The sequence below is a fragment of the Equus quagga genome, chromosome 4 (genome assembly GCF_021613505.1).
Source record: "Equus quagga isolate Etosha38 chromosome 4, UCLA_HA_Equagga_1.0, whole genome shotgun sequence".
In the NCBI taxonomy this organism is placed as follows: Eukaryota; Metazoa; Chordata; class Mammalia; order Perissodactyla; family Equidae; genus Equus; species Equus quagga.
Window position 1 is genome coordinate 14411746 of NC_060270.1, and position 25087 is coordinate 14436832.

At 46.4% G+C, this 25087-nt stretch overlaps 1 protein-coding gene across 1 annotated transcript; it reads left to right on the forward strand.

The window, feature by feature from the left end:
* Positions 1-634: 634 nt before the first annotated feature.
* TAGLN3 (transgelin 3) lies at positions 635-14655 on the forward strand. Its single transcript, XM_046659298.1, has 5 exons — positions 635-1029; positions 1330-1511; positions 2645-2819; positions 12569-12671; positions 14210-14655. Exons 2-5 carry the CDS (start codon positions 1332-1334, stop codon positions 14349-14351), a joined length of 600 nt encoding a protein of 199 aa, XP_046515254.1. The 5' UTR covers positions 635-1029; positions 1330-1331; the 3' UTR covers positions 14352-14655.
* Positions 14656-25087: the final 10432 nt, after the last annotated feature.

The window sequence follows — 25087 nt, forward strand, 5'->3', positions numbered from 1 at the left end:
AGCACAGTGAGTGGTTCGCACAATTAAGCACTCAAAAAATACTTGTGATTGAAGCAAAGGACAAATTTTGGGGTATTTGTGTCATGAAAAGTATCAAGAGTTGGACACAACACCAATGAGACTCACTCTTTACCCCTAAGTGGCTTAACAGCTAGGAGGACACACTGCCAAGCCCTTCGGGATTTATAAAAATTTCAGAGCGGCCTAGGTCCAGTGGCTTCTCCTGAGGTCTAGTTCGCTGATACTAAATCTTCAGTTAACCACTGACAGCATGTCAGTCGTGACTCTGTGGTCCTTAATTATAAACTGATGAAATCTTTACACTCTTTCAAAACCTTTCACTCCAAGAGTTCTTAGCACATTGAGCTGTTCAATTTATGAAACTTGATCTTAGTGTCTGTTGATTAAAAATAGCATTAAAAAGCTACATTCCTTGAATAGGTCAAACTGAGGCACAACAGTTTCCCACCAGGATGGAAGTTTCCGGAACAAACCCGGCTGGCAGCTGAACAAGTTAATGGTTGCAGCTCTCAGCTCCTCCCCTCCCGCCTCGCCAAACAACTGTTACCTCCGGGCAGGGGGAAAGTGGTTTGGCAACTCCCGACAGATGGACAGCTGACAGAATGGACCCTCCTCAGGCCCCATCCCCCCTGCAGCTGTGTGCTGGCCCTGCATACAATCGGCCGTCTCCCCCAGAGGAGGGGAAAGAATTGTGCAGCTGAAAAAGAGGCTCTCAGCGGGAGGGAGGTGGGCGGGCTTGACTGACACCCCAGAGGGCTGGCTTTTTGGACGGCTCTTAGCAACGGCCCTGATTTGACCCTCCTCAGCCGGGAGAAAATCGAATCAGTGTACCCTTCTCCCAGGCGCCATGCAGCATCAGCGACTGAACGTCAAGGCGGCCTTCCTCCCTGCCTGTTAATTACCTGCTCTTTCCCATCTCAAGGGTCCTGCCCTTGCAAAGTGCTACTAGAGGAGGGAAGAAACGACCATCACCCAGCTCCCCTGCGGCCTGGGGGTTCAGCCTTGATTGTGAGTCCTGTACATCATCTCGTCTCATTGATAAGCGGGACCGAGACGGGGGTTCCAGCCCCCCGGGACCGGCAGGGGCTTTATTCTAGAGTCACCGGCGCGTGTCTGCGCTTTTCTTTCCCGTTTGTAGGTGAACCCCCAGTGGCTTCATTGGCTCCTTGATTTAAACCACGCCCGGCTTTCTGCCCGCTTTGCCGCTGCTGGGCCAGGCGGCCCAGCCACATCCCAGCCGCGTTCGCAGGGAGCCGGCGCTGCTGCGCTATTGTGTGGATGCCGCGCGTGTCCTCTCTTCTCTTGCAGAGATGGCTAACCGGGGCCCGAGCTACGGCTTAAGCCGAGAGGTGCAGGAGAAGATCGAGCAGAAGTACGACGCGGACCTGGAGAACAAGCTGGTGGACTGGATCATCCTACAGTGCGCCGAGGACATTGAGCACCCTCCTCCCGGCAGGGCCCATTTTCAGAAATGGTTAATGGACGGGACGGTAAGGCCAGCAGCGGTCTCGGTTGGGGTCGGCGGGCTGGAAGCCCTCCGGGGCTTTCCTGGGGACGTGAGGCTGCGGGAGGAGATGCTGCTGCCAAGCCCCGTGTCTCACGGGGAAGGAACGGGAAAGCCTTATTTCCTTGGAGTCGGGAGACCTGGGCTCCCCGCACAATTGCCTAACTAGCTTAGAGGATTCTCCACCCATCCGAGACATCGCCGCTTCCTAATGAGTTGTTGACAAATCCGAAGCCCTTTTGCTCTTTCTAGTGAGAATAAAGATAAGTATTTCCTTGAGATCTCTCCAGCCCTCTTGGTGCACCAGCTTGTCTGGGGCCATTCCCCGCCCAGGGGAATAGTCTGACTACATAGTAAAACAAAGAAAGAGGTGGGGAAGGAACTAACCACCTTCCATCCTTCCCGGAGCCACGCTCCCTGGGGGTGCTCAGCGTCTGTTGGATGGATGGGTTCTCATGAAACTGAAGAGAATCCTTATTTGATACCTGCTTTTCTGACCAGATGGTCCTGTGGTTTGGGGAGCTGGGGATGGCCCTTCCGATTCAAACAAGCCGGTCTTTTCCCGCAGGCTGTGATTTTTCTGTTACGTAACTGCTATTCCCTACTTTTGTGGGGTTGCCCAGGGCTTGGGTTATAGGGATCTGGGAGGAGGGTACCCAGTTCTGTTCTTTTACATGTTATTAGCACATATAGGATGAGTTATTGAAGCCTGATTCTGATCTGCCTTTTGATAGAAGACATAACATTAGACTCTATCATTTGACCTTTCCGAGAGCCACTAACTCCTGCCTCCATTGGAAGTCTGCAGTCATGGCCTCCCAAACACACATCCTTCCCTAGCTGTCACGTCTTTCCTTCCCGCAGAGAAAGGAAGGGAGGAGCAAGGAGGGAAGGGCATTCTCAAGCTACTGGACTCACTGGGGCCAGGAGCAGCCCCGGGAATGGGGTCGCCTGGGTCTTTTGGGCTCAGTATGGGAACTCGGCCCCCCAGCCCTGAGCCCATGCCTTCCTACGCCCAAACCGGTGAGCTGTGTCCCCTGAGAGCCAGGATTCCCTTTGCATTAGTGATGGGTAAAGACAAATGGAAACACTGATTTTGTCTCCCCTGTCTCCCTTCAGGTCCTGTGCAAGCTGATAAACAGTTTATACCCACCAGGACAAGAGCCCATTCCCAAGATCTCAGAGTCAAAGATGGCTTTTAAGCAGATGGAGCAAATCTCCCAGTTTCTGAAAGCTGCGGAGATCTACGGCGTCAGGACCACTGATATTTTTCAGACGGTGGATCTCTGGGAAGGTAAACAGTGCTCGTGCCTTTGCGATTGTTCTCCCCTCTTCCCTCCCCTTCACCCATCTCTTTGTGAAACCTGCTCACAGTGTTCTTCCCTGTGCCTCTGTGTGTGTGTGTGTGTATGAGCACACACATGTGTTTGTGTGGTGGGGGCAGGGGAGCATCAGCTGTCACCCCAGGGGCACTGTTAGCCTCCCTCTCTGTGAGTACCCTCCTCTAAGGGTACTCACACCCTGGGACACAGTGGAGACCTCAGCCAACTAACACATAAACAGAAGCCCCCACGGAGAGGAAGCTAAAATGGTTACACGGATGCCTTTCATTCCTGTTACCCCTCCCACAGGAACAAATGACAGCTACTGGAAGATGGGGGAAGGGGGGCAAGTGTGCTTCTGACTCACCAGCCGTGGGGCTTATAGACAAAACCACCTGGTATGATTTTGTCATTCAGTCTGAGAAATAAATAGCACCCCAACCTTTTATTAAAGTATTATCTGAGAGCTTGGTGACCATGCCTTCCAGAAAGGTATTCTGCTCAGGGAATGTGACAAATGATTTTTTTGTTTGTTTTTTTGTTCACATTTATGAATTGACTTGATTAAGAAATCTTACAAAGCGAAATAATCAAGTCACCTTTCTGGATGTATTTAACAATCCACTATTATTGGGGAAAAGTACGTGAATGGAGACACTGCCAGAGAATTTGGGACTTAGCATACCCCTGAGCCCAAATGCGTGCCCATCCTTGCAGCTGCTCCACACTCAGCCTGCCTGGGCACCGGGAGATGCAGACCAGTCCTCGCAGGACTGCCAGGTTGAGTCTGCTCTCTCGTGCTCATTGTCACTGGCTGTTATCAGTGGCCCAGCCCTTAGGGGCAGTGACCCAAATGACTCTGCTGACCGTGGGAATGGGGTAGCTTTCCTGTGATCAAGAGACAATGGTATTTTAAGAGGTATTCAGATGGTAGCTGAAATAGATTTCTAGCAGATGACCATTCTACTAAACAATTTATAGAGAAACAGTTGCCTCCTTAATCCTCCCACTCCCCTGTGGCAGGCAGAGAGCTGGCCTTTCCTGTTCACCGATGAGTGGTTACAATGCTGAGATGCCAGTCAGTTTACCTTGTGTTTGCCATTACTTAGAAACTCAGATAGCCAAAGCCTCAGGCTGGGCCGTTGGACTTCATGGACACTTACCTCCAAATCCCCACGTCTTGTCACAGCTGAGACTTGCTCCCTGCTTTTAGATCAAAACTGTGATGATTTTCCCCAGCTAATAAAGACAGCTACTGCTTATTGATATTTTCCCGTACGCTAGGCATGGTACAAGCGCTTTACTGCATAATGCCAATCAATGCTCCTAACAATCCTATGAGGTGAGTGTTTTTAATTTCCCCATTTCATAGATGATGAAAGTGAAGCGTGCCTGTGATTACTCGTGTACCTGATACGGCTGTCCAGTAATTAGCAGAGCTAAACCTCAAACCCAGGCTCTCTGATGCCAAAGGAAAGGGCCTCACCTAGTCTGCCATCCATGGTTTGGCCAGGAGGCTGCATCCTTCCCCTGCATGGTGCATGTGCTGTTGAGTCATAACGGTGACTGATGAGGATGGAGGGCAGGAAGAGGAGGACTCAGGGCTAGAGCCCCTGCACTAGGAGTTTGTGTGAATGGAAGGGGCCCCATGAGACCCCTCAAGTACAGGAAGTGTGTAGGAGGAAGGAACTGGAGGTGGGTGGGAGGTGGGGATCCCGAGGGTGCTTTCCTGTCTTTACGTTATTGAGGATGTTTTACTTGCCTTTCCCCTTTTTCCAAAGACCACACAGGTGAACTTTCCACCCAGAAGCTGCTGGCAGTGAGGGGGGAGGGGTGTAGGGAGCAATGGCCCCTGATAGAGCAGGAGGAGGTCTACACCGCCTGCCCAGCCCTGGGTGTTAGTCACCTGTTAGGGAAGTGGGAGGTTGAGGGACATGTGTGTGACTGTGTTAGCCTGAGAGAGGGTGGTGGACAGATGGGCTCCAGGGCGGGATAATGCTCCTGAAAGAAGGGAACAAGGCAGACACTGAGGGCTCTCATCCCCAGGGCAAGAAGGATGGGGCTTTAAAGGAAATAAGGAAGGAGACTCACTCCAAGGGTGCTGGACTGACCTGCTATAGGTAGGGCATGCAGTAGGTGGGGATAGCCGGCAATAGGAAAGCAGATGCTTGGGAGTGTCCAAATGGCCTCTAGGGGCCCCAGGGCCTGGTGGTCTCATCCATGGAGTAGCATCTGAGGACTGAGGTTCAGGGAGATTCATTCCAAGCGTTGGAGAGAATGCTTGTCATCTCCCAGGATCACTGTCTGAGGCTCAGGCCAGAGCAGGTTACAATATAGTGGAGCAGGAGGTGGGAAGGTGGGTTGCTTTGAGCAGAGAAAAGGGAAGGGGGGTGGCCTTGAGTAAGTCCAGCAGTGAGACCCTGGGAACAGCAGCATGGACTGAGTGAGCGAGGCTGGGTCCTTTCTGCAGAGCTGGTTGTCGCCCCTGAGTTTGGGCATGAGTAAGCTGCAATTAGAGGGATGCTGCAGGGTGGGGTTGGCGTGTGTCTGTGCGCAGGGGAGGATGTACATGTTTGTGCACACAGCTTTTGGACTAGCCATTTGCTTAGCTTAGCCCCGCCTTCTCCCTACTGTTCCACCCCCTGACTGCGGTTTTCCATTCACTCACATTCATTTCCGATTCCGTGCACCGAGGTTGTGGTGGCTGTGGCTGCTGTGGGTCCAGCCCTCCTTGCTTCTCTTCCTCCTCTGCAGGCATTCTATGCTCGGCAGCTCTCAGTCCCCTGTCTTCCTGCTCGGCATCTTCCCAAGTAGGGCTCTGCTTGCCCACGGCTGCCCAGTGACTCCATGCTGCTCTTACGTCGCAGATAAATCAAGCTGAGGGATCCCTGGCTCTCAAAACACCTTCTCTTTTAGGCCTTAATCAGTTAGACAGGCAGAGGCTCAGAAGTACCCACTATCCTGAAACCCCTTTTAGATGCAAGGTAAATATTTGGAGTAGACTCAGGAGCATCCAGAATAAAAGATTCAGGGGTTTAAAAAGGAACCCAGGGCTGAACGGTCCAGAAAACAACCCTACCACAGGGACAGTGTAGACAAAGCTACTGAAGTTCCCCTGAGAGAAGCTGGGAGGGACCAGTCCTTTCAGTGATGGGGAAGAAGTGAGTGCTGCTTCCAGCGATGGAAGACGATGGGGGAAGTCTTGCTCTTGGATGAGAGAAGGTGAATGCCTGGCAGGTTGCTTTTGGATTTGCCATGGGTGCGGGCAAAGGGCTGGGGTGGGGCCATCTCAGCTCTCTGTGACTCAGAGGAGAGGTGCTGGAGGACACTTCAGCATCATTTCTGTGGAGGGAAAGGGAAGGATAGAAAAGGAAGGGCCAGAAAAGGAGGGGTGTGTGCAAGTGTGTGTAAGACAGAGAGAACACGCGAGAGCCTCTGTGTGTGCTGGTCAGAAAGACTGCAGAGAAAGCTCAACCTGGAAGGCAGTAGAGCGCGGGCTCTGGAGTCAGAAATTCGACTGCCCGGTCACACCTCTGTGCCACCACTTAGCAGTTAGCTTTTCTAAGCTGTGATTTTCTCAGCTGTCAAATGGGGATAATAGTACCTATTTCACAGGGTAGATATGGGAAGTCAATGAGATAATGCATTAAAAGTGCTGAGCCTACTGCCTGGCAATGGTGGAGCATAATAAATGCTGGCAGTGTAACAAGTACTGTAGTCATTGGCCTGTCTTTTTTAAAACTAATAGAAAATGAGGACAGCAGGAGCAAGTCTGGAAAGGCACTTATTCTGTCTTAGAACAAATGGACAGAAGCCGATAGCGTTGCCTGGATGACCTCTGCCCTCTCTGTCATCTGGGATCCCTTCACCTCATCGGCCATTCTCCCATACGGAGGGCTGGCTTTGTGGGTCACCTTACTGACTTTTTTCCACCTCGTGATCATTACTCTTGATGTCTTTCCATCGTATATTGCTTTGCCAATTCCAGACTCAGAAGATCTGGGAAAAGCAGAAAGAGGATGAGTTTTGGAGTCAGGTAGATGGGCTGACACTCTTCCCTAGGACATCCTAGCTGTGCGACCTTGGTTAAGCTGCTTAGCTTCTCAGAGCCTCAGTTCCCTTCTCTGTCAACCAGTCTAGCACCTCCCTCGGAGGGTTCTTGTAAGGATTAAACATGTAAAATGCCTGGCTCAATTCCTGGCAATTAGACACCTAATAAATGTTGGCTTATTTCCCCCTCCTAAATACTATACATATTGTTATATACATAATATCAATGTTACATATGTGCTCATCCGCAACTAACCCTTTTGGTTCCTTTGCATGACCACGTGGCCAGCATAGACATGTAGAATTCTAGAATCTCAGAACAGGCCGGACTCAAAGATCAATCACATCTGACTACTCTTCTCAGTAGTCCTACCGACAAGGATCCTGGACACCTGGTTTTGTCTTGCCTCCCTGTTCCCCCTCGTTGATGACTGGGAGTTAGAGAGGTAAACCCGTTAGAGATATAAACCATCGGGGCTGGAGTGCCTGGAAGGTCCAAACATATTCTCTGGAGAGGTGTCACTGTATGTGTCATTCCTCAACAGCAAGAGGAAGAGACGTTTCACCCAAGTGGAGAGACGTTTTGGGATATTGTGAGGTACTGTAGTGACTTGAGATGTCACAAATGCCGGCCGCTTGAAGCCTCCTTTTCTGTCGGAACAGCCTTCCCAGCCTTTACGCCAAGTGCTTCTCACAGTAGGAAGGAAGTTTCTTCCTTCCGCCGTGTTCTCAAACACCAGTGTGCCTCAGAATCACCGGGAAGGCTTGTTAGAACACAGATTGCCGGACTCCAGTCCCAGTGTTTCTGAGGTGTTAAGTCTGAGGCAGGGCCTAGGAATTTGCATCGCCTGCTTCTGCTGGTCTGGGAACCCCACTTTGAGAACCACTTCCTTGGAGAGTTTATCCCGAGAGGAAAGCAACGAAAATTCATAAACCCACAGAGCAAGCCCAACCCACCCTCTGACATTTCTCCCTTGATTATAGCAATATTTTCTCTACGTTAAGTGGAGAATTGGGAGCTATGACTAAGATATCACTCAGGGAAATAAGAAATGGTTTCTTCATCCACTGATTGCTTTCTCCGTAAGTCCCAGAAAGTTGAAAAAGCCAGTATTCCAAGAGTTACAAGCATGAGTCAAAACTGATAGAAAATGGAAGTAGCTCTGAAACAGAGTTTTGACTGTAAGGCTGTCAAAACTAAATACTAAATCTTTAATATTGAAAGTAGAGTCCAACCTGACTTTACCCCCCTAGATGACATCTCTCTGCTCTTTTTTCTTTCTCTTTATCCTTCTCTTTATTTTTTCTTCCCAAAGATGTGCATAAGATCTCACGAAAGTATAAAAAATTTAAGAGAACAATATCCCAGTTCAAGTATCTTTATGGGAACGATGCTCAAACTTTATGTCATTGAGAATCTCTGGGTTGGGGCAGGGGCTCCTTACAATGGCCCCCCTTGGTCCCACTCCCCAGAGATGATCATTGAGTAGTTTGGAGTGTAAGATCACGCTGGGGAAAACATCACTTCGTGATAATGCAGGAAACAGGGCATGCTGTATTGTCAAGCAGAAGTGTCAGTTGCTCTCTGAGACGCTCTCTGAAACCTTTGCCAGGCAAGACAAGGACAGCTCCTGAGCCATCGCCTCTTTTTACAACTTCCAGTCTAATATTAGCCTCCTCTCATGATAGGGGCCTGGAAGAGTCCAGGTAGCTGGATTGAAATTCTCAGCTGTTAGTGTGAATCTGGCTTCTCCTCTTTCATGTGTCATTTCCCTTCTTATAGCCGGTGGTCCCGTTTCTAGATTGCCACCAGGACTGAGTCTCGTTTCTGCTCTCCCGGCATCTGGAAACTTCTCAGCATTTAGTTGGTACTTCTTGTAGGACCGTTCTTTTTTTTCTTGGAAGAACAGCCCTGAGCACTGGTTTTCAGGCTGTCTTGCCAAAGCATCTAGGGGTAGCTTTCAGGGAGCAAAGAGATTCCAAGTTGCCAGGGCTCTGATCTGGCTCCCAACTTGGATCGGAGCCCTTCTAATGATTGATTTTGCTATCGACTTTGTGGCAGAGCTCTCTGAAGAAAGGAGTTATTGCTTAACACATATCATTTAGTACTTCCAGGGGCCAGACATTGAAGTTTTTAAAAACTGAAATCCAAAGTATTAGGGCAGTGCTTGACCACGCATCCGGCTGTATCAGACTCATGTCGGGAGATTGCTCCAGAATCTGAATTTTTAAGATTCTCAGGTAATTCTGATGATCAGTCTGGTTTGGGAGTCACCAGGTGAAACCCATGTTTCTCAAACTTGCCTGGTGGCATAAATCACCTGGGGAGCCTATTAAAAATATAAATTCCTAGGCCCCAATATAAACTGATTCAGGCCTGCCGAATCAGTCTCTCAGGAGAATGACCTCAAAATTTATATTTTTGAAGAGACACCCCACCCCATCTCATAAATAGTCCAAGAAGCCTGGGAAACCCTGCTCCAAAGCAGCCTGTGTTCTAGGCAGATGGTACACTTGGGTGGGATACCAGCAGTTTAACTTAAGTTGTGTTAAGCTGACACACTTCACAGATCTTCCTTACCCTCACTGCTCCTCCAGACGTTTAAATTTTTGACCCCCAGTTACAGGAATCAGCCTCCACAAAAGTGAACTGGCTCCAGAGACAGATTTCTGTTCAAAATGTTTAGAGTCTTGATGATAATTAACATGATCTGCACATCAATGGGGGACTCTAGGCCCCAACTGCTTTTTCTTGCTTTAATCTTTTTTCTTCTCTTTTTTGGTGAGGAAGATTGGCCCTGAGCTAACATCTGTTGCCAATCTTCCTCTTTTTACTTGAGGAAGAGTGTCACTGAGCTAACATCTGTTGCCAATCTTCCTCTTTTTACTTGAGGAAGAGTGCCGCTGAGCTAACGTCTGTGCCAATCTTCCATGACTATATGTGGCATGTCACCATGGCTTGGCTTGACGAGCAGTGCTAGGTCCGCAACTGGGATCTGAACCTGCAAACCCCAGGCCACCAAAGTGGAGTGTGCAAACTTAACTGCTACACCAGTGGGCCAACCCTCTTGCTTTAATCTTATTTGGGTTGAGACCTGGAGAAATTATTCCAGACAAAAACACGCAAAGACTTACAGCCATTTGGGGTTGGTGCCCTTGACCTGTGGGCCCCAAGAATTGTGCCCCAGTTTTATCTCCCTACTGGATTCCCTCTGGCCTAGCACCAAAGCAGCCATCACCATCGCTTTGGGTCATCCCTGATCACTGAGGAATGTACCTCCCCAACCAACCTGCGATGGGGACCCATGGGAGATGGCAGGTGGCCTGGTGGACTCTGCCAGCTTTGTGTTCAGACATTTGGGCTAGAGCCAGACTCTGGTTTACTCGTTGTGTGACTAGGGCACATTAATTAATCTTCTTGAATTAGTCTTCCCATCCATACATTGGGAGGAATAATATTAATTTTATGGAGTTGATATCATGTATAATAAAGTGACTAGCCTCTAATTTGTATCAAATCTCTTGTCTTGGGACCTTTCTCAAGGAAAACTTTCATTTTGTCAAAACAAAAAATTTGTTCCTGGGAAAAAGTGCCTCCTTTCCCAGCTTCTTTTGCTCCAATTATGTAATTGCTTCCTTTTACTCTGTCTGGGATGAGGGCAAGTAGTATTTATAGTTCTCCATTCCTGGATATCTTCCTTTGCCCCCGACGTAGTTCCCTCCATCCTTTCTGGGTTCATGTGGTGTATACATGAGCCAGCTACTTGGGAAGGAGGCTGCGCATATGGTTTAACAGCACTGCTTCCGCGCCCACGGCTCTAGTGTAGCTTCTGGGGCTGAACTCCACGTGTGCCAGCCTCCAGATTTCCCCAGATCCTGGACAGACCAGACCTGCTCTTTCTGACCACTAGAAACAGATTTCCTGTGTGCTCTTTGTACAGAGTAGAGATGAGTGATATACCCTAACCTCTTAAGCCCTCGTGTGCTTGATCATTTCTCCAGGCTCTCTCTAATGACTCACTGCTTAAGAGCAAACCCTCTCCCTGTCTCTTCCAGAGTGAGCATTCAGAATGTCATCACTACTGTTCTATTAAAAAAGAGAAGGATCCCATTAGAGAGTGACATTTGCAGAAATGCCTCTCACCAGTGGAAGGGAAGAGTCCTTCTAACAACCACCTCTGCTTCCTCTCTCTTAATTCTCAGTATGCCTTGTGCCCGCCCCCTTCCATATGCTGCCCCGATACTCCATTCTGCACCACGCCAGCTGTCTCTTGAGTCTGGGGGGCACTCCATTGACGCGCCAGCTGTCTCTTGAGTCTCGGGGGCTCTCCACTGAGAGCATTTCATCCCTGTATCCATCAGCCAATCCCACAGAGCCTCAGCATCCAGGAAATCACCCTGTGGTTAATGGAGTGGAGGAGAGAGGTGAAGGAAGAAGGCTCTGCTGTCTCTCTCTCTCTCTGAATAAATGGACATCCTGAACTGGGCTTCCTCTGTGGGCCTTAATTGTTGACATTGTTAGAGTCATGCTCCATTCTCATTTAGTGTCCGTCTTCCCCCTGGAATTCTGTATTTCTCAGTGACTGAGCTGCGGCAGCCAGGCTGGAGAGACCACAGATGCTTCACTCAGTCTGAAGATGGCCTTTTAATATTTGCCCTTAACTGTTGCAGCTCCCCTAGGCTGAATGAGGCCCTCCTTTCTAACCCTGAGCCCTTAGCTTTTGCACTCCACACTCGGGCCTTGCCTGGACCTGCGATCGGTTCTGAATTGCAGGCCTAACCACTTGGTAGGTCTTTCCCCGTGCAGGACAGTTCAGCCAGCTGGAGGGAGGACAGGAGGAAGGCTGGAAGGAGCAGGCTGGCTTGTGGGGGCCACTTGCCTTCTCCATGGTTAAGGGTCCCCAGGCTCCTCAGGTAACTCCCCCTCCCAGTGTGTGAGGGGCACCACACACCTCTGTCCCCCTCCTCTTTCTCACACGCAAGCCAGTTATTTATTGTCTCCATTTAGCTCCTTTCAAGCAGCACAAAATAAGGGACCCACCATTTGTGTCACATCGAGTACTTTCTGCGTTGATTTACTTTTCTTCATTTGCCAGGCCTCCGGCCCAAATAGCCAAGTGAATACTCAATTTGATGCACGTGGGTGATTTTAGACCCTTCTAACCCGGAGAAAGTATGAGAAAGATGCCAGCTGGGGTTTGGCACAGTTAATGCATCCAGCCAGCTTCTCTCCAGTTTCCTTTTCTCTTTCCCGTCCTGTGGGAATTCCTCCTCTGCAGACCGCTAAGCCAGTGCCCCTTCAGGGCCTCCCCTGACCACAGCCTCTAGAACCCCCGAGGCCAGGCCTCTGCTCAGAGCAGGGACCTACGTACGTCGGAGCTGCTAAGTGTTGGAATGTTTTATTCAGACGGCTGCTGGGAATGGATGAGAGACTGGGTATCTCTGGTGTGTACCACATAGAGAAGAAATAGCCGGGTGATTCTTTGTTCCTTTCTCGGTCTTTTGGCCGTGGTTATCTTCAGGCCACTTTCAGAAGTATTTGATATCCTCTCCCTTGAATGTGATCTCCTACAGCCCCCATTAGAACTTCCTTCCCAAAGGTCCAGCCCCATTCTTGCAGATTCCTTGGTCCTGATGCAAGCTTTGCTTTTGTCTCTTCCTTGGCTTCCAGGGAAAGACATGGCAGCTGTGCAGAGGACCCTGATGGCTCTAGGCAGTGTCGCTGTCACCAAGGATGATGGCTGCTACCGGGGAGAGCCCTCCTGGTTTCACAGGTAAAAAGCCCTTCTGGCCCCCTGGAGCAGGATGAATATAACAGGAGGGAGCACCTGAAGCCTTGTAGCTCCCCAGAGGCTATTTCCACACACAGCCGCTCAGAGCAAGCACTCCTGGCCCCACATTCAGTCCCCCAGAGCAAGGAAAGACCGAGGTTGCCTGCTGTTCAGGCCAACATCCCACCCACGGCAGAAACACTTGGGCCTTTCCTGCTAGATTCCTGGGTCCTCCAGCTCTGTTGCCCGATTCTGTTTCTCCTGAGACTGAACCGGACTGAGTGGCTTTTCTCAGAGGTGGCTGGATGTCTGAACTTGGTTTTTTTATGACCCAAGTAGCCTTGAATCTGCTTATTTATTCGTTTATTTTTGCTCTTAATGAAAGGAAAGTATGTCCTATTTGCCTGCAACAGTCCTGGTTAATGCCTGCTGTCCCAGCGTACGTATTAATAGCACTGCCTTTCACTCGCAGAAGTGGTCTGGTCTGGATAATAAAGTATATATGGTCATGTCAGTGAAGGGCCTTTCCTAAAGAGATGTGTGCTGTTGTTTCTTCCCCGGGGTGGGGGCAGCAAGGGTGCTTACGCTCCACCCAGTAGCTCAGGGCGAGAAGAAAGAAGAGCATATGTAGCAGATACTTGACTCTTCATGTCCCTAATCTCTTTCCCTCTACTTGACAGTTATAAAAATCTACCAGCTTCTGTCATTTTAAATGAACCTGGTCTGAAAACCTCCTAGATATTGGCCAGTTTAGTCCCAGAATTATTAGTGACCTACCATGATCTATTTGGCCCACAACCAAATTAGAATTGTCCCTTCCTTAACTCCTAGGTCCCTCAGCTCTAAAATGGAGCATTAATCCTTGGCCCTCTACAGGGAAGAATGGAATGGGATTAACGACATGCTTTGTAAGAAGTTCTGATTTTAATTTCACAAGGGCTTGAGGTAGCTGTGAGAGAGAGGGTGACAGGAAAGCTGTCTGAGAGTGAAGTCCCCAGAGAGGCAGCCACTGATTCTTTGCTGGAAATCCTAGAAAACCATCTGGGCTTCTAAGGAGTAGAGAGCTCATGTATCTCAGTAGGGCCTGTTTGTGGTAGGGCTGTAGCTCAGGGTAGGACTAGAGCTCAGGATAGGGCCATAGCCCAGGGTAGGACCGTAACCCAGGGTAGGGCCATAGCTTAGGGTAGGACCATAGCTCAGGGTAGGGCCATACCCCAGGGTAGGGCCATAGCTCAGGGTGGGACCACAGCCCAGGGTAGCACCACAGCCCAAAGTAGGCCCATAGCTCAGGGTAGGGCCATAGCCAGGGTAGGACCATAGCTCAGGGTAGGGCCATAGCTCAGGGTAGGGCCACGGCCCAGGGTAGGCCCATAGCTCAGAGTAGGGCCATAGCTCAGGCCAGGTTCATAGCAGGACTCTAGTTCAGTATAGGGCTGCTCTTCTATTTGGTGTCCTCTAATAGAGCCTCTCTAACTGTGTATCTTGGGAAGGGTTTGATAACTGTCAGAATGACATTATTCCATCTCACTCCCTCTGCCCAGGAAAGCCCAGCAGAATCGGAGAGGATTTTCAGAGGAGCAGCTTCGCCAGGGACAGAACGTCATAGGCCTGCAGATGGGCAGCAACAAGGGAGCGTCCCAGGCAGGCATGACGGGATACGGGATGCCCAGGCAGATCATGTAGGACGCCGCATCCTGCCCCCTAGTCGAGAAGACAGCTGTTCACACCACGGTCTCGATGATAAAGAAATAAGTAGTCACCTTCTGACCTTCTCCTCTTTCTCAAAGCCTCCCATCCCTGGTTGTTGCAAGTGCTGCATTTCTGTCGAGAATCCACGTTGCCTCCTGCTGCCACCTTCTGTTCATGTAGAACTATGCAAAGACTCCGCTTCCTTCCTCTCCCAGAGCTCCTTCTGTGCCCTAGAGTCTCTGTTGGTCGGATTATTTATTTATTTATTTGCCACAAATGTCCCTCCTCAACTTATAGAACGCACCTAATAAACAAATTAGTCTTGTGTCTTAAAGTATACAGTTCATTCTTTGTCTCAGGGTCTTTGCAGGCAGGGCTGGTTTTCATTTCATTTGAGAGGCCAGCAAGATGGGATTAAGCGTAAGCTATAACTGTAGAAATGTAGGTTAGCTTTCAGGAAACCCTTGCAAGGAAACCCTTATATTGACAATGCAGTAGAAAGTTTAGGAATAGTTTTGCCCATTCTGACAGCCTAACGCCATGAAGTCAAGAACAAGGTCTACTCTCTAGGGGACACAGGAAGGAGCAAGCCAAAGCCACTTCTTAAGGCACTCTCATCTGGATGGCCAGGCAGTGTCTGATGGATGGGGGGTTTTATCAAATGGATGGGGATGAATTGTTGAGGGAAAGAGCAGTTTTCACTTCTCTAGCCATAATCTTCCCCCTCCAGGCCAGGCCCTGGGTCTCATGCGGACATTTATACAGTTTCTTCATCGGTCAGGAGTTATAAGCAATGTAGATTGCTCTCTTAGTCATTTATAGGGCTTAAACCCCTAAAACTCTTGGAGACCAGCTAAGACTGAGATCTGGGTAAGATGGGATAAAAGATTTTCTCATCCATAGAAAAATTAAGAAGGCAAATAAGCCTGGGGACCACAATTCGTCTTATTCTTTTCTACCAGTAGAAAGAACAACAGAAAAATGATGCTTTTAGTAAGAAAAGAAATAAGGTCTGTTATCCATGTAATGAGTTGTTAATTAACAAGAAAAGGTAAAATGAATGAAACTACTATAGACTTTGCCACACTGCGAATGTTTGGGTGGTGGTTTATCAGACTGTTCTTTGCAGTTCTAGGATCCCCATGGAGGGCGGGGAGGGGCAGGGCCGCTGAGGGGGCAGAATCCTGGCTCCTCACTCCTGCTTTCAACCAGAGTGTCACTCATCTTATGTATTATCTACACAGGATTCAGCATAAGATTTAAAAGACTTTTAATATTTAAAAAAAAAAAAACCCCACAGGAAAAAAGAATTACACTAAAGGAAATTAGCCTGTGCATCATCTAAAGGACCTAATGTATCCTCCAGGAGTCCTAGTGAAACCTCTGACAACCACTGGTGACTGATCCAGTCCTGGAAAGACGGCACATGAACATGGCAGCTGAATTCCTTCCTCAAACCTTACCTTGGAGCTGCCATGAAAGCAAGAGAGGGAGGTTGGCAGATCCCAACAAGTGAAATAAAACTGGGAGGAAATTCCTGGAGAGAGCTCGGAGGTGGTTAGTCCCTGTTTGCGATTAGGAGTGGAAAGCGTGGGAAATGGCCTCCATCAGCGAGTGGAGAGTTTTGGGAGAGAACTTTCAGGCTACGCCCGTTCTGTTCCCACGTTGCCCTGGCTCTACCACTGCTGTGCCAGATGCTAAGATGCAGAAAAACAGACAAAAACAGCTCAGAGCCAGAAGGAAGTTGCCTGCCAAACCTAGACCAGCGCTAGGGGCCAGCTGCAGTGAGGAGCAGGGCATAAGAACACTGGTGCACGTGCCAGCACCTGGGCACTTCCTCCTCCCAACATTTTCCCACCCACCCCCTCAGGCTCCCACGCCCTCAGTCGCATCAGATGATGGCCACCTGGAGATGAGGTTGTTGAAAAATTGGAGGCCCCGGGACAGATATTTACCTGGAGTAGACAGGATTGAGGTAGGAGGCGACAGAATGGGAGAGCCCAGTTTGTAATTCCAAAGACTCTATGCCTCAATATATTTCCAGCTTTCAAAACTTACCAGAAGCGATCCAAGCTAGGGCCTGAGATCTTCCCCATTTCTCCGCTTTGCATTTGCATCCACAGTTGCAGATAACCTCAGGGACATGTAAGCTCAGGCAGCAACTGGAAGACTCCTGAGGAGTGTCAGTACCGCTGTCACCACAAGACGCACTGGGCCATCCTTACTAGACGAAGCAGGATTCATGGAGGCAGACAGGAGAATCATTTAAAATTAGTCTAACAAATATATTAAAAATGATAAGGGAAAATTTTAGAAACATAAAGCAATAATCCATTATGAAGAAAAAATCAGCTGGAGATATGGAACATGAAAAACATAAATGAAATAAAGACTGGTAGTAAAGTGGATAAAAAGAACAAATTTATAAATTGGAATAGCAACACAAGGCACTCTGCAAAAAGGATAGGCACAAATAGATGGTAAATATGAAAAAAATGTTAAGTGATATGGGTCAAAAGTCATACAATTGAAATCTCAGAAGGAAAGGAAAAACATCAATGTAGGGGAGGAAAAATTTGAAGAAATAATTTTTAGAATTTCCCAGAATTAAATAAAAGACCCAAGAAGTGAATTTTTAAAGACTTATAAGGTGCTAAAAAAGAAATGATAAGAGCTCTTAATGGAAAGCTTTATAGGGAAATGTATGCCCACTGAAAATAAACAGAAAACTCTCAAAGGCTTTAAAGAGTACAAGCTCATTACACATAAGAAAAAAGAATCAGATTAAGATTGGACTTGTCAGCAGGAACCTTGGATGCATAAAGTAATATTTTCAAGATGCTGAAGGAAAAAACAAATTGAACACACAATTTTTCATACAGCTAACTAATTTTTTAGTTAAAAGTGAAGCAGAAATACTCATCAAGACCCTCTTGAAAGTACAATTAGATTAAGTATCCCAGTAAGAAAAATCTATGAGCAGAAAAATGCTACTTGATATGGGCAATGAGGATAAGTTAGAAAATTTCATTCTTGTTTAAATAAACAAGGACTGAAAAATAGAGAAAAATTGTAACAGTTCAAAACTAAAACTCTAGACAACACAGTCGGCCCTCCATATCCATGGGTTCTGCATTCAAAGATTCAACCAAGCATGGATCAGGAGACCTATCATGGCTGAGTCTGTACTGAACATGAACAGACTATTTTTTCTGTTAACAATACAGTACAACAGCTATTTACACAACATTTACATTGTGTTAGGTGTTATAAGTAATCTAGAGATGATTTAAAGTATATGGGAGGATGTGTGTAGATTGCATGCAAATACTACACCATTTTATATAAGGGACTGGAGCATCCACTGATTTTGGTATCCGCGGGGGTCCTGGAACCACTCCTCCGCGGCAACGGAGGAATGACTGCATCAATATGGCATGTGTGGCCTGAGTAGAGAAGCACAGAAAAGAGGGATAGGTGAGAATGTGCTAAGGAAAATGTCCTGTTTGGAGGAAGTACAGAGATATTGATAAGTTTAAGAAATTGTTAGGAAAAAACAAACATTGAACCCAACTCACTCATGAAGCTAATTTAACATCCAAAACCCAATGAGGGTAAGAAGAGAAAATTATAGATGATTTCACTTGAGAACATAGATGTGAAAAATTCCCAATAAAATAATATCTAACCAATCCCAACGATGTATTTTAAACATCTGTTAGAATGACCCACTTTTTCTGTTTGAGAGAATTCTTTTTTTTCTTTTAACTGGATGGCCTCTTGGGAACCCACTTTCTCATAGAGCTAGCCAGGAGTGAAACTTGAACGTAATTTCCATTCCTTGCCTTTTCCTCTTCTAAAGTCATAGAGAGATCTCTTATTTCAAATTAGCAAAACTGTTGATTTCATCAGTCACTGAAGTGGAAATAATCCTGTTGACTTTGACTCTTTCATCACTATGGTAACTGTAAAGCACAAAGACAACATGTTTAAATTATGGGAGTATTACTGGCAGAAATGAGTAGATCGTTCTTGCAAGTTGTTTTGTATGCCTACTTCCCTTGGATGTTTTGAAGGCTAAATTTCCCCATGTAAACAGGCCATGGGCAGCTTCTTGAATGAGGTAAATCCAAGGCCATCTTTCTCTGGGCTTTGGTAATGCCCTCATGTTGTGCAGACGATGAATGTTGAAGGCCACTCCATCCCCTGAGTGAGATAAGACTCTCTGCTCCCAAGCACTGTTTAAGCACCTCTTCAAATGGTAGGTGCCAATTCTCGATAGTCTATTTACCCATTTCAGCTCCATAAGACAATCTAATGGTTTGATTGGATCCAGAGTACAGTCAAGTCCATTTTTTTTAGAGAACAACCTTTCTCCTCTCTCAAATTACAGACCTACTTAGCATGCCATGTATTCTATCTAATTACTAGCAGTGGTGACTGAGGCAGAGTAATCTCTAAATAGTCATTATGCAAACTCTGTGAATCCTCAAGGACACCGCTGTGCTATTACAGCCACTAGCTAGGGGGCCAACTGAATAGTTTTTATCTAGGCCTCTGGGGCTTAGTTTTTCTCCATGTGATGTTGGCATGATGTAAATTGTAGAAATGGGAATTTACCATCAAAACAGTCCTTTGCCATCAGGTGTATCCGACAAACAAAACAAAGATAATTGAATATTTTCTAATATAATCCTTTCTGCAATATATGATTAAGTCAAAATTACCTTGTATTGTAAGAAGTGATTGTGACATAATCCATAATAGATGAGTCTCTCAGACAATTCTCCTTGGAAGCCCACAGTGATTCCAGATGTTAGTTTGTAGCTATTTTATTATCTTGCTATTGCTTTATTAATAACACAGATCTTAATATTTAGCATGCTTAATTTATTGACTTTCACTCTAGCTTCGAGGTATTTGTGCCTTGGGCCAGCGAGATAATTTCTCCTTTGTATATTTCAAAATAGATTTTTTTTTTGCCCCTTGATAAAACTTTGTAAAATATTCAAACAATTTGGGGAACTTGAAAGACCCTTATTCATCCTATTATCCGGGATAACCACGGCCCACAATTTAGTGCACCTGATCATATAATATTAAAATATATATATAACCAGCATAACATTTTTAGAATGTGTCCATCTCTATTGTCTCTTGGCAGTAAACTAATTTCTCTTAGCTACAACCTGTCTACCATTAAAGCTTCATAGAAAGGAGGAGGGCAGATATTGTCTCAGGAAATACAAGGATGTGACTCATGGGGATGTCCCACAAGATAGGAAGAGGAAGCTGGTCCATTCTACATGGAAATAACTGAATAAATTTTCATTGCGAAGTCATTGAATGAATGTATCACATGTCATTTAGCTAATCCTTCATTGTTGAATTTTAGAATGTTTCCAAATTTCACCATTAAAATTAACGCTATAAAACATCCTTATAGATATATCTTTATAATAATTTCCTTAGGATAATTTCCTAGAAGCTAAATACACATTGTTGATTCATATGGTCAAATTACCATCCATACTACCAGTTTACCATCTCACTTGCAAAGTGTAAGTGTGGTCATTTCTCTACACTCTCATCAGCATTATCACTTAAAAATATATTTGTGAATATTTTGGAAGACACAGTCTGCATACGAGGATGTTGGTGGAACTTGGTGTTCTTCCTGGGCAGCTGCAAAAGGATGTTATGATTGCTGGGTCCTTGCCTCAAATCCCAGCATTTTTCATCTCTGCCAAAGAACACATTAAATCCATGAACTGTTGCTTGTTAACAACTCTGAAGTACTCAGCGTTGGTACAGACAGAAGGGTCAACTGGTAATAAACTATTGCCAAGTGTGGGACCGGAACAGAAATTATCATTTTGAGAATTCAACTTGAACGTCTTGGCAAGAGAACTAAAGGAAAATGTGGTTAATTGATTTGTCACTCAGCGAAACTGAAGATCTGATGTGGCTATGAGCCTATTACATATTCTCAAAATAAATATGTCAACTTTGAATGGCCCTAAGCTGAGAATGCAGACCTACTTTGAGGACGAGGATAAATCTCACTATGGTTCAAGTGGGTTTAGGGCGAATATTGCCCGGCTGACCTTTATTTTAATGAAACGGATGTTGAATGGCTTTCTGTTGGATAAAGTTAAAGATCCATTCTGGATCCATGTTCTTGGATCAATAATTCCTTGGGAGAGCACTGCATCAGTCTTATGATGGGAGGAGCTTGGCTCATGGAGATTGCGAAATGAGCAACTCTACCTGAGAAGAAATCCTGTTGCAGAACAGTTGAAGGGAAAACTAAGGACCTAAGGAAGTTTCCCTCGAAAGACATTCACTGAGCACCTCTTAAGTGTCAGGCACCCTACATAAGCCATCTCCTCTACTGCTTGTAACAGTCCTGCAAGGTGAGGATTTACATAATTTTCCAGAGAAGGAAAGTGAGGATTAGGGAGGTTAAACCATTGCCCAATGTCTCATAGTTAGTAAGAAGACGAACTGGAATTGAATTCTGAACATTATGATTCCAAAGTTTCATGAATTCCATTACGCAACACTGCCTTCTGCGTCCCAGACATAGTGCGAGGCTCCGGGAGATACACAGGTGAAGACGTGGTCCCTGCACTCAGCTCTCACTTCATCTTTCCCCCATAGGAGCGCACAGGGAAGAGGTCACCTACCTATCATTCAGGAGAACGCAGATATGTATGATTTTCTCGACCCACCTCAAAGGATGTGTTAGATTCCTTCCTGAGTTCAGAGCACCCTTATGTTTGTAAGTAACCGATACTTAAGGTAGCTTGTTTTACATCAGAAGCTTTAACCTGTGATTCTTGAGCAGAATTATTCCTGCAAAGCTGATAAATGTTATGTAAATCTTTTTGGTTAGAATTTTTTGATTAGGGCCAGGATTAGGGTAAGGAGAGAGAGGCCCTCTCCTTGGACACAGAATTTAATTGTGAGAAGCAAACCAGTCTGAATATTTACCTCTGTGGTAAAAGGAAGACTGATGGAGGAACCAAGTCCTCGGCAATGTTGTAGTCATTAATTCATAGTAATTAGTAGATGTTATTCATTAATATTTAATGAATATGTTATCCCAGATTTACTGAGTACCTGCTATAAGTCAGGGCTTCGTAAGGAACAGACTCCCTCAGCTGATGTGGCTACTCCAAAGGAAGGAGCCCCTGGCCTGTGCAATCCTTCCTCCTGGCTCTGCATGGCTGTGGAGAACAACGACTCTCACTGTCTGATGCCAGCCCAGTGGGCTGATTCCATCCTTCGCTGGTTTGCTCAGACACTAAGGCATTTTATTAGTGAGGCTGAAGAGTCTAACTCTTGAAAACAGGGATTTGGTAGCTGTGGGTATCTGTCAATCAGCACTATCAAGGACTTCTAGTGACATTTAACTTGCGAAAGAAGTGCAAAAATACCATTAAGATAAACTCTTTCTGGTCCATTGGAGCAAATTGGTGCACTGAATGATTACTTAGCAGAGGCATCCACTCATATGCCCTTTATGCTTGATGAGAAAGGGAGAGGATGGCAGCGACACCCTCAATAAGTCAGATGCACTTAGCCTGTTGGGGAAAGGCGATAGAATTCTGCTGGAGGCTCCTGAATCCTGATGCCAGGCCCGTAAACACTCCCAGGCATACTTCAAAATTCTCAAATGAGATCAATAACATTGTGACAGTCAGGAGACCTCCTGGCAAATAAACACCTATCTCAGATACCCTGGGGTAGGCCTTAATCAAATAAATATGCTGGTGGAAATGAATGAAAAATAATTTAGCAGTTAATGCTCTAGAAACCACAGAGACATTGTATGTGTTGCCTGGAACAAAACCTGAACCTACAGTTGGTTAGTAATGGAAAAAAAAGGAAAAAATTCCTGCTTCAGCACTCTATAAGTTCCCTCAATGAGGGCAGGAAATGGAGAGCTCCACCATTTTTAGCAGAAAGGGTCTAATTCAATTCTGAACTATTTCTCTCTTCTGGAGGGTGAAGGGTTTGGGGAGGGTAGGATTTTGTCTTACCGCGTCACTGATGTTTTTATTGGGATTTTAGCTGTGCTTCCAAGCATCTGATCTTTGACACAAATGACCAGAACGCAGACTAACACCTTTCTTGTTTGCCGTTTATAAATTACATGAAGGCTATTGGGACCTCTCATTGGGAATGACTTAGGATAATGAGCAAATAGTTGAATGGTATTTATTTCAGATTCCAGAATATGCACAAAGCCTGTGAGGAAGTCGGTGTGACAAGGCGCTAAACTTAAAGTAGATCAGAGCATCGAACACATAACAGAGATGCAGTTGGTGGGGAAGCCAGCTCTGCGGAGCTGGGCAGGACTTGACTCCGCTAGGACGTGAGATGCTCTCCAGGCCCCTTTAAGCCATGGGCTACTGATTTAAAATGATTTAATTGCTCCTCTTCCTTTGCTTTCTCCTCCTCTTGTTTTTATTCCTCCTTTTTCAGCAAACCTCTCTGTGCCAAGGTTATTTTGATTCATCTGTTTTATTTCATTTGATCATAATTATTCTCATTTTTCATCGTTCTGTCATTTCCCAATCCTATTCTTTCAAGCTGATTAATTTGATTTTTAAAGTTGGTTTCAAAAGAATATTTCTTTGTAATCTAATGACCTCTGCCTAATTCCAAAGTCAATCCGTTTTCGTATAGCAGATTCGTTCCTTCATCAAGCATCAAGCTGATTCAGGTCCTCCGGGGAGTCAGATGCTTTGCCAGCTCAGTACGTTGATAGCTTTCCGTGAGAGGGTCGATGTCCACTTTAGGCCAGGCTGGCCCTCTAGTGTCTATCTGGTTATAGATGTAGGATGGCTTCTAGACAAGTTCACCCAAGGGCCCCTTAGCCCAACCACACACTTATACTGAATTGAGCACTCCTTCTATCAGGAACTTAAAAAGGGAAAGAAGGCCTTTTGAATGGGTCCACTGAACCAGAAGGAAAAGAGGCATTAGCTATCCAGCCCCTTAATCTCCCATTTCTGGCCTAATACAGGAAAATATCCTCAGAACATTCTCCCCTTATATTGATATGGCTGCGCATGGATGACGTACTAATGGCTCCTCCTAGACTGTGACTCGGTCATACTGCACCGTCCTCCCTGCCCCGACCTCAGAGGGATGGAGAGCTGGATGAGCATGGGGAGGGGGCTCAGGATAACATCTAGAGCATATGATTAGAGGGCCACCTGTAGCTGCCCCAGACTCTGACCAGGCTCTAGACATTTTACAGTGCTGTCTGTTGGAAGCAAGTTTACTCTGTTGAGAGTGACAATCCTCCAATAGCCTCTCCCACTCCCACAGACCTTGTGAGTTGTTATGGGCTTAATTGAGTCCCCCCCAAAATTTGTGGAAATCCTAACTCCCACTACCTCAGAATGTGACCTTATCTGGAAATAGAGTCATTTCAGATGTAGTTATTTAATATTGATGAGGATTTTAGGCTGGTTACTTTTAAAACTGCACATGAGAAGCAGGCTCCGAGGACTGGAATTTTGCTTGCCCTTTTGAGAGACATTTGCATTTGTGAAGGAAGGGGGATGACCTTGTAGGGACCTGAAATTGGCCACCCCAAGATATGTCTCTTTGGCATCGGGATTGTTTGGGGCTGATTGCTTTCGATAAACTGGGACAGGGAAGGAGGCTTTGGGGAATGGAACTTGCCCTTGTTGGGACACATTTACATTTGTAAGGTAAATCTCTATCTGTAAAAGGTGCCTCCCTCTCTGTACCAGGAAGAAGAGAGATGACCTTGTCCCTAGAAACTCTTGATGGGGAAGGCAAGAACTTAAGTTGGTTGCTGTCTGGCAATCTCATGTAACTGATTTAGGGTGGTGGCTTCTGACCTTTACTTGATCCGATTTGATTCTTGTCTAAAAGTCATGGGATCACCCAACGACCAGACCCCACCCGCACTGATACCATTTTAACTTTTTTTCATGTTCTTTCCTTTGTCTTCATAAAGAGATGACTCACATACCTATACCTTAAATTTAGCCCTAACCCTCAACTCAGGGCAGCAGCAGGAGCTCTGACTGCCCGTGGGTCCTGTCCCCATGCCAGCGGGGGCAGCAGCAGAAGCTCTGACTGCCCATGGGTCCTGTCCCCATTCTACACTATTCTCTAAATAAAAGAGCACTACTGCCAGATCTTGAGAGTCCAAGAAATCTTTCTTTCAGCTCCTCGGCTCACCGACCCCGCATCAACATGAGGTCATACTGGAATAGGATGGGCCTTTAATCCAATATGGCTGCTGTCCTTATAAGAAGAGAAGAGACACAGAGACACATGAGGGGAGAGTCCCACATGACAAGGCGGCAGAAACTGAAGCACTGCAGCTGAAAGCTAAGGAGTGCCAAGGAGAGCCAGCCCCCAGCAGAAGCTAGGAAGAGGCAAGGAAAGATTCTACCCTACGAATTTCAGAGGGAGCATGGCCCTGCCGACACCTTGATTTTGGACTTCTAGCCTCCAGAACTGTGAAATAATAAATTTCTGTTATTTTAAGCCCCTCTGTTTGTGGTATTTTGTTATGGCAGCCCCAGGAAACAAATATACCGTGTATGCCAAGGATGCAATGTCTTGACTGCTCTCTATCTTGGCCATTTCTTGGGGTGGGTTTCCAGGGAGCAACCTTGAAGGACGAGGTAATGTCCATCTTGGACAATGGGCAGGCTTGCTTATTGCTTGAT

Coding starts and splice junctions, on each gene's coding strand:
- TAGLN3 (XM_046659298.1), top strand. CDS start 1,332: ATGGCTAACCGGGGCCCGAGCTACGGCTTAAGCCGAGAGGTGCAGGAG. Junction 2,820..12,568: donor GACGGTGGATCTCTGGGAAG/GTAAACAGTGCT, acceptor CTTGGCTTCCAG/GGAAAGACATGGCAGCTGTG. Junction 12,672..14,209: donor GAGCCCTCCTGGTTTCACAG/GTAAAAAGCCCT, acceptor CCCTCTGCCCAG/GAAAGCCCAGCAGAATCGGA.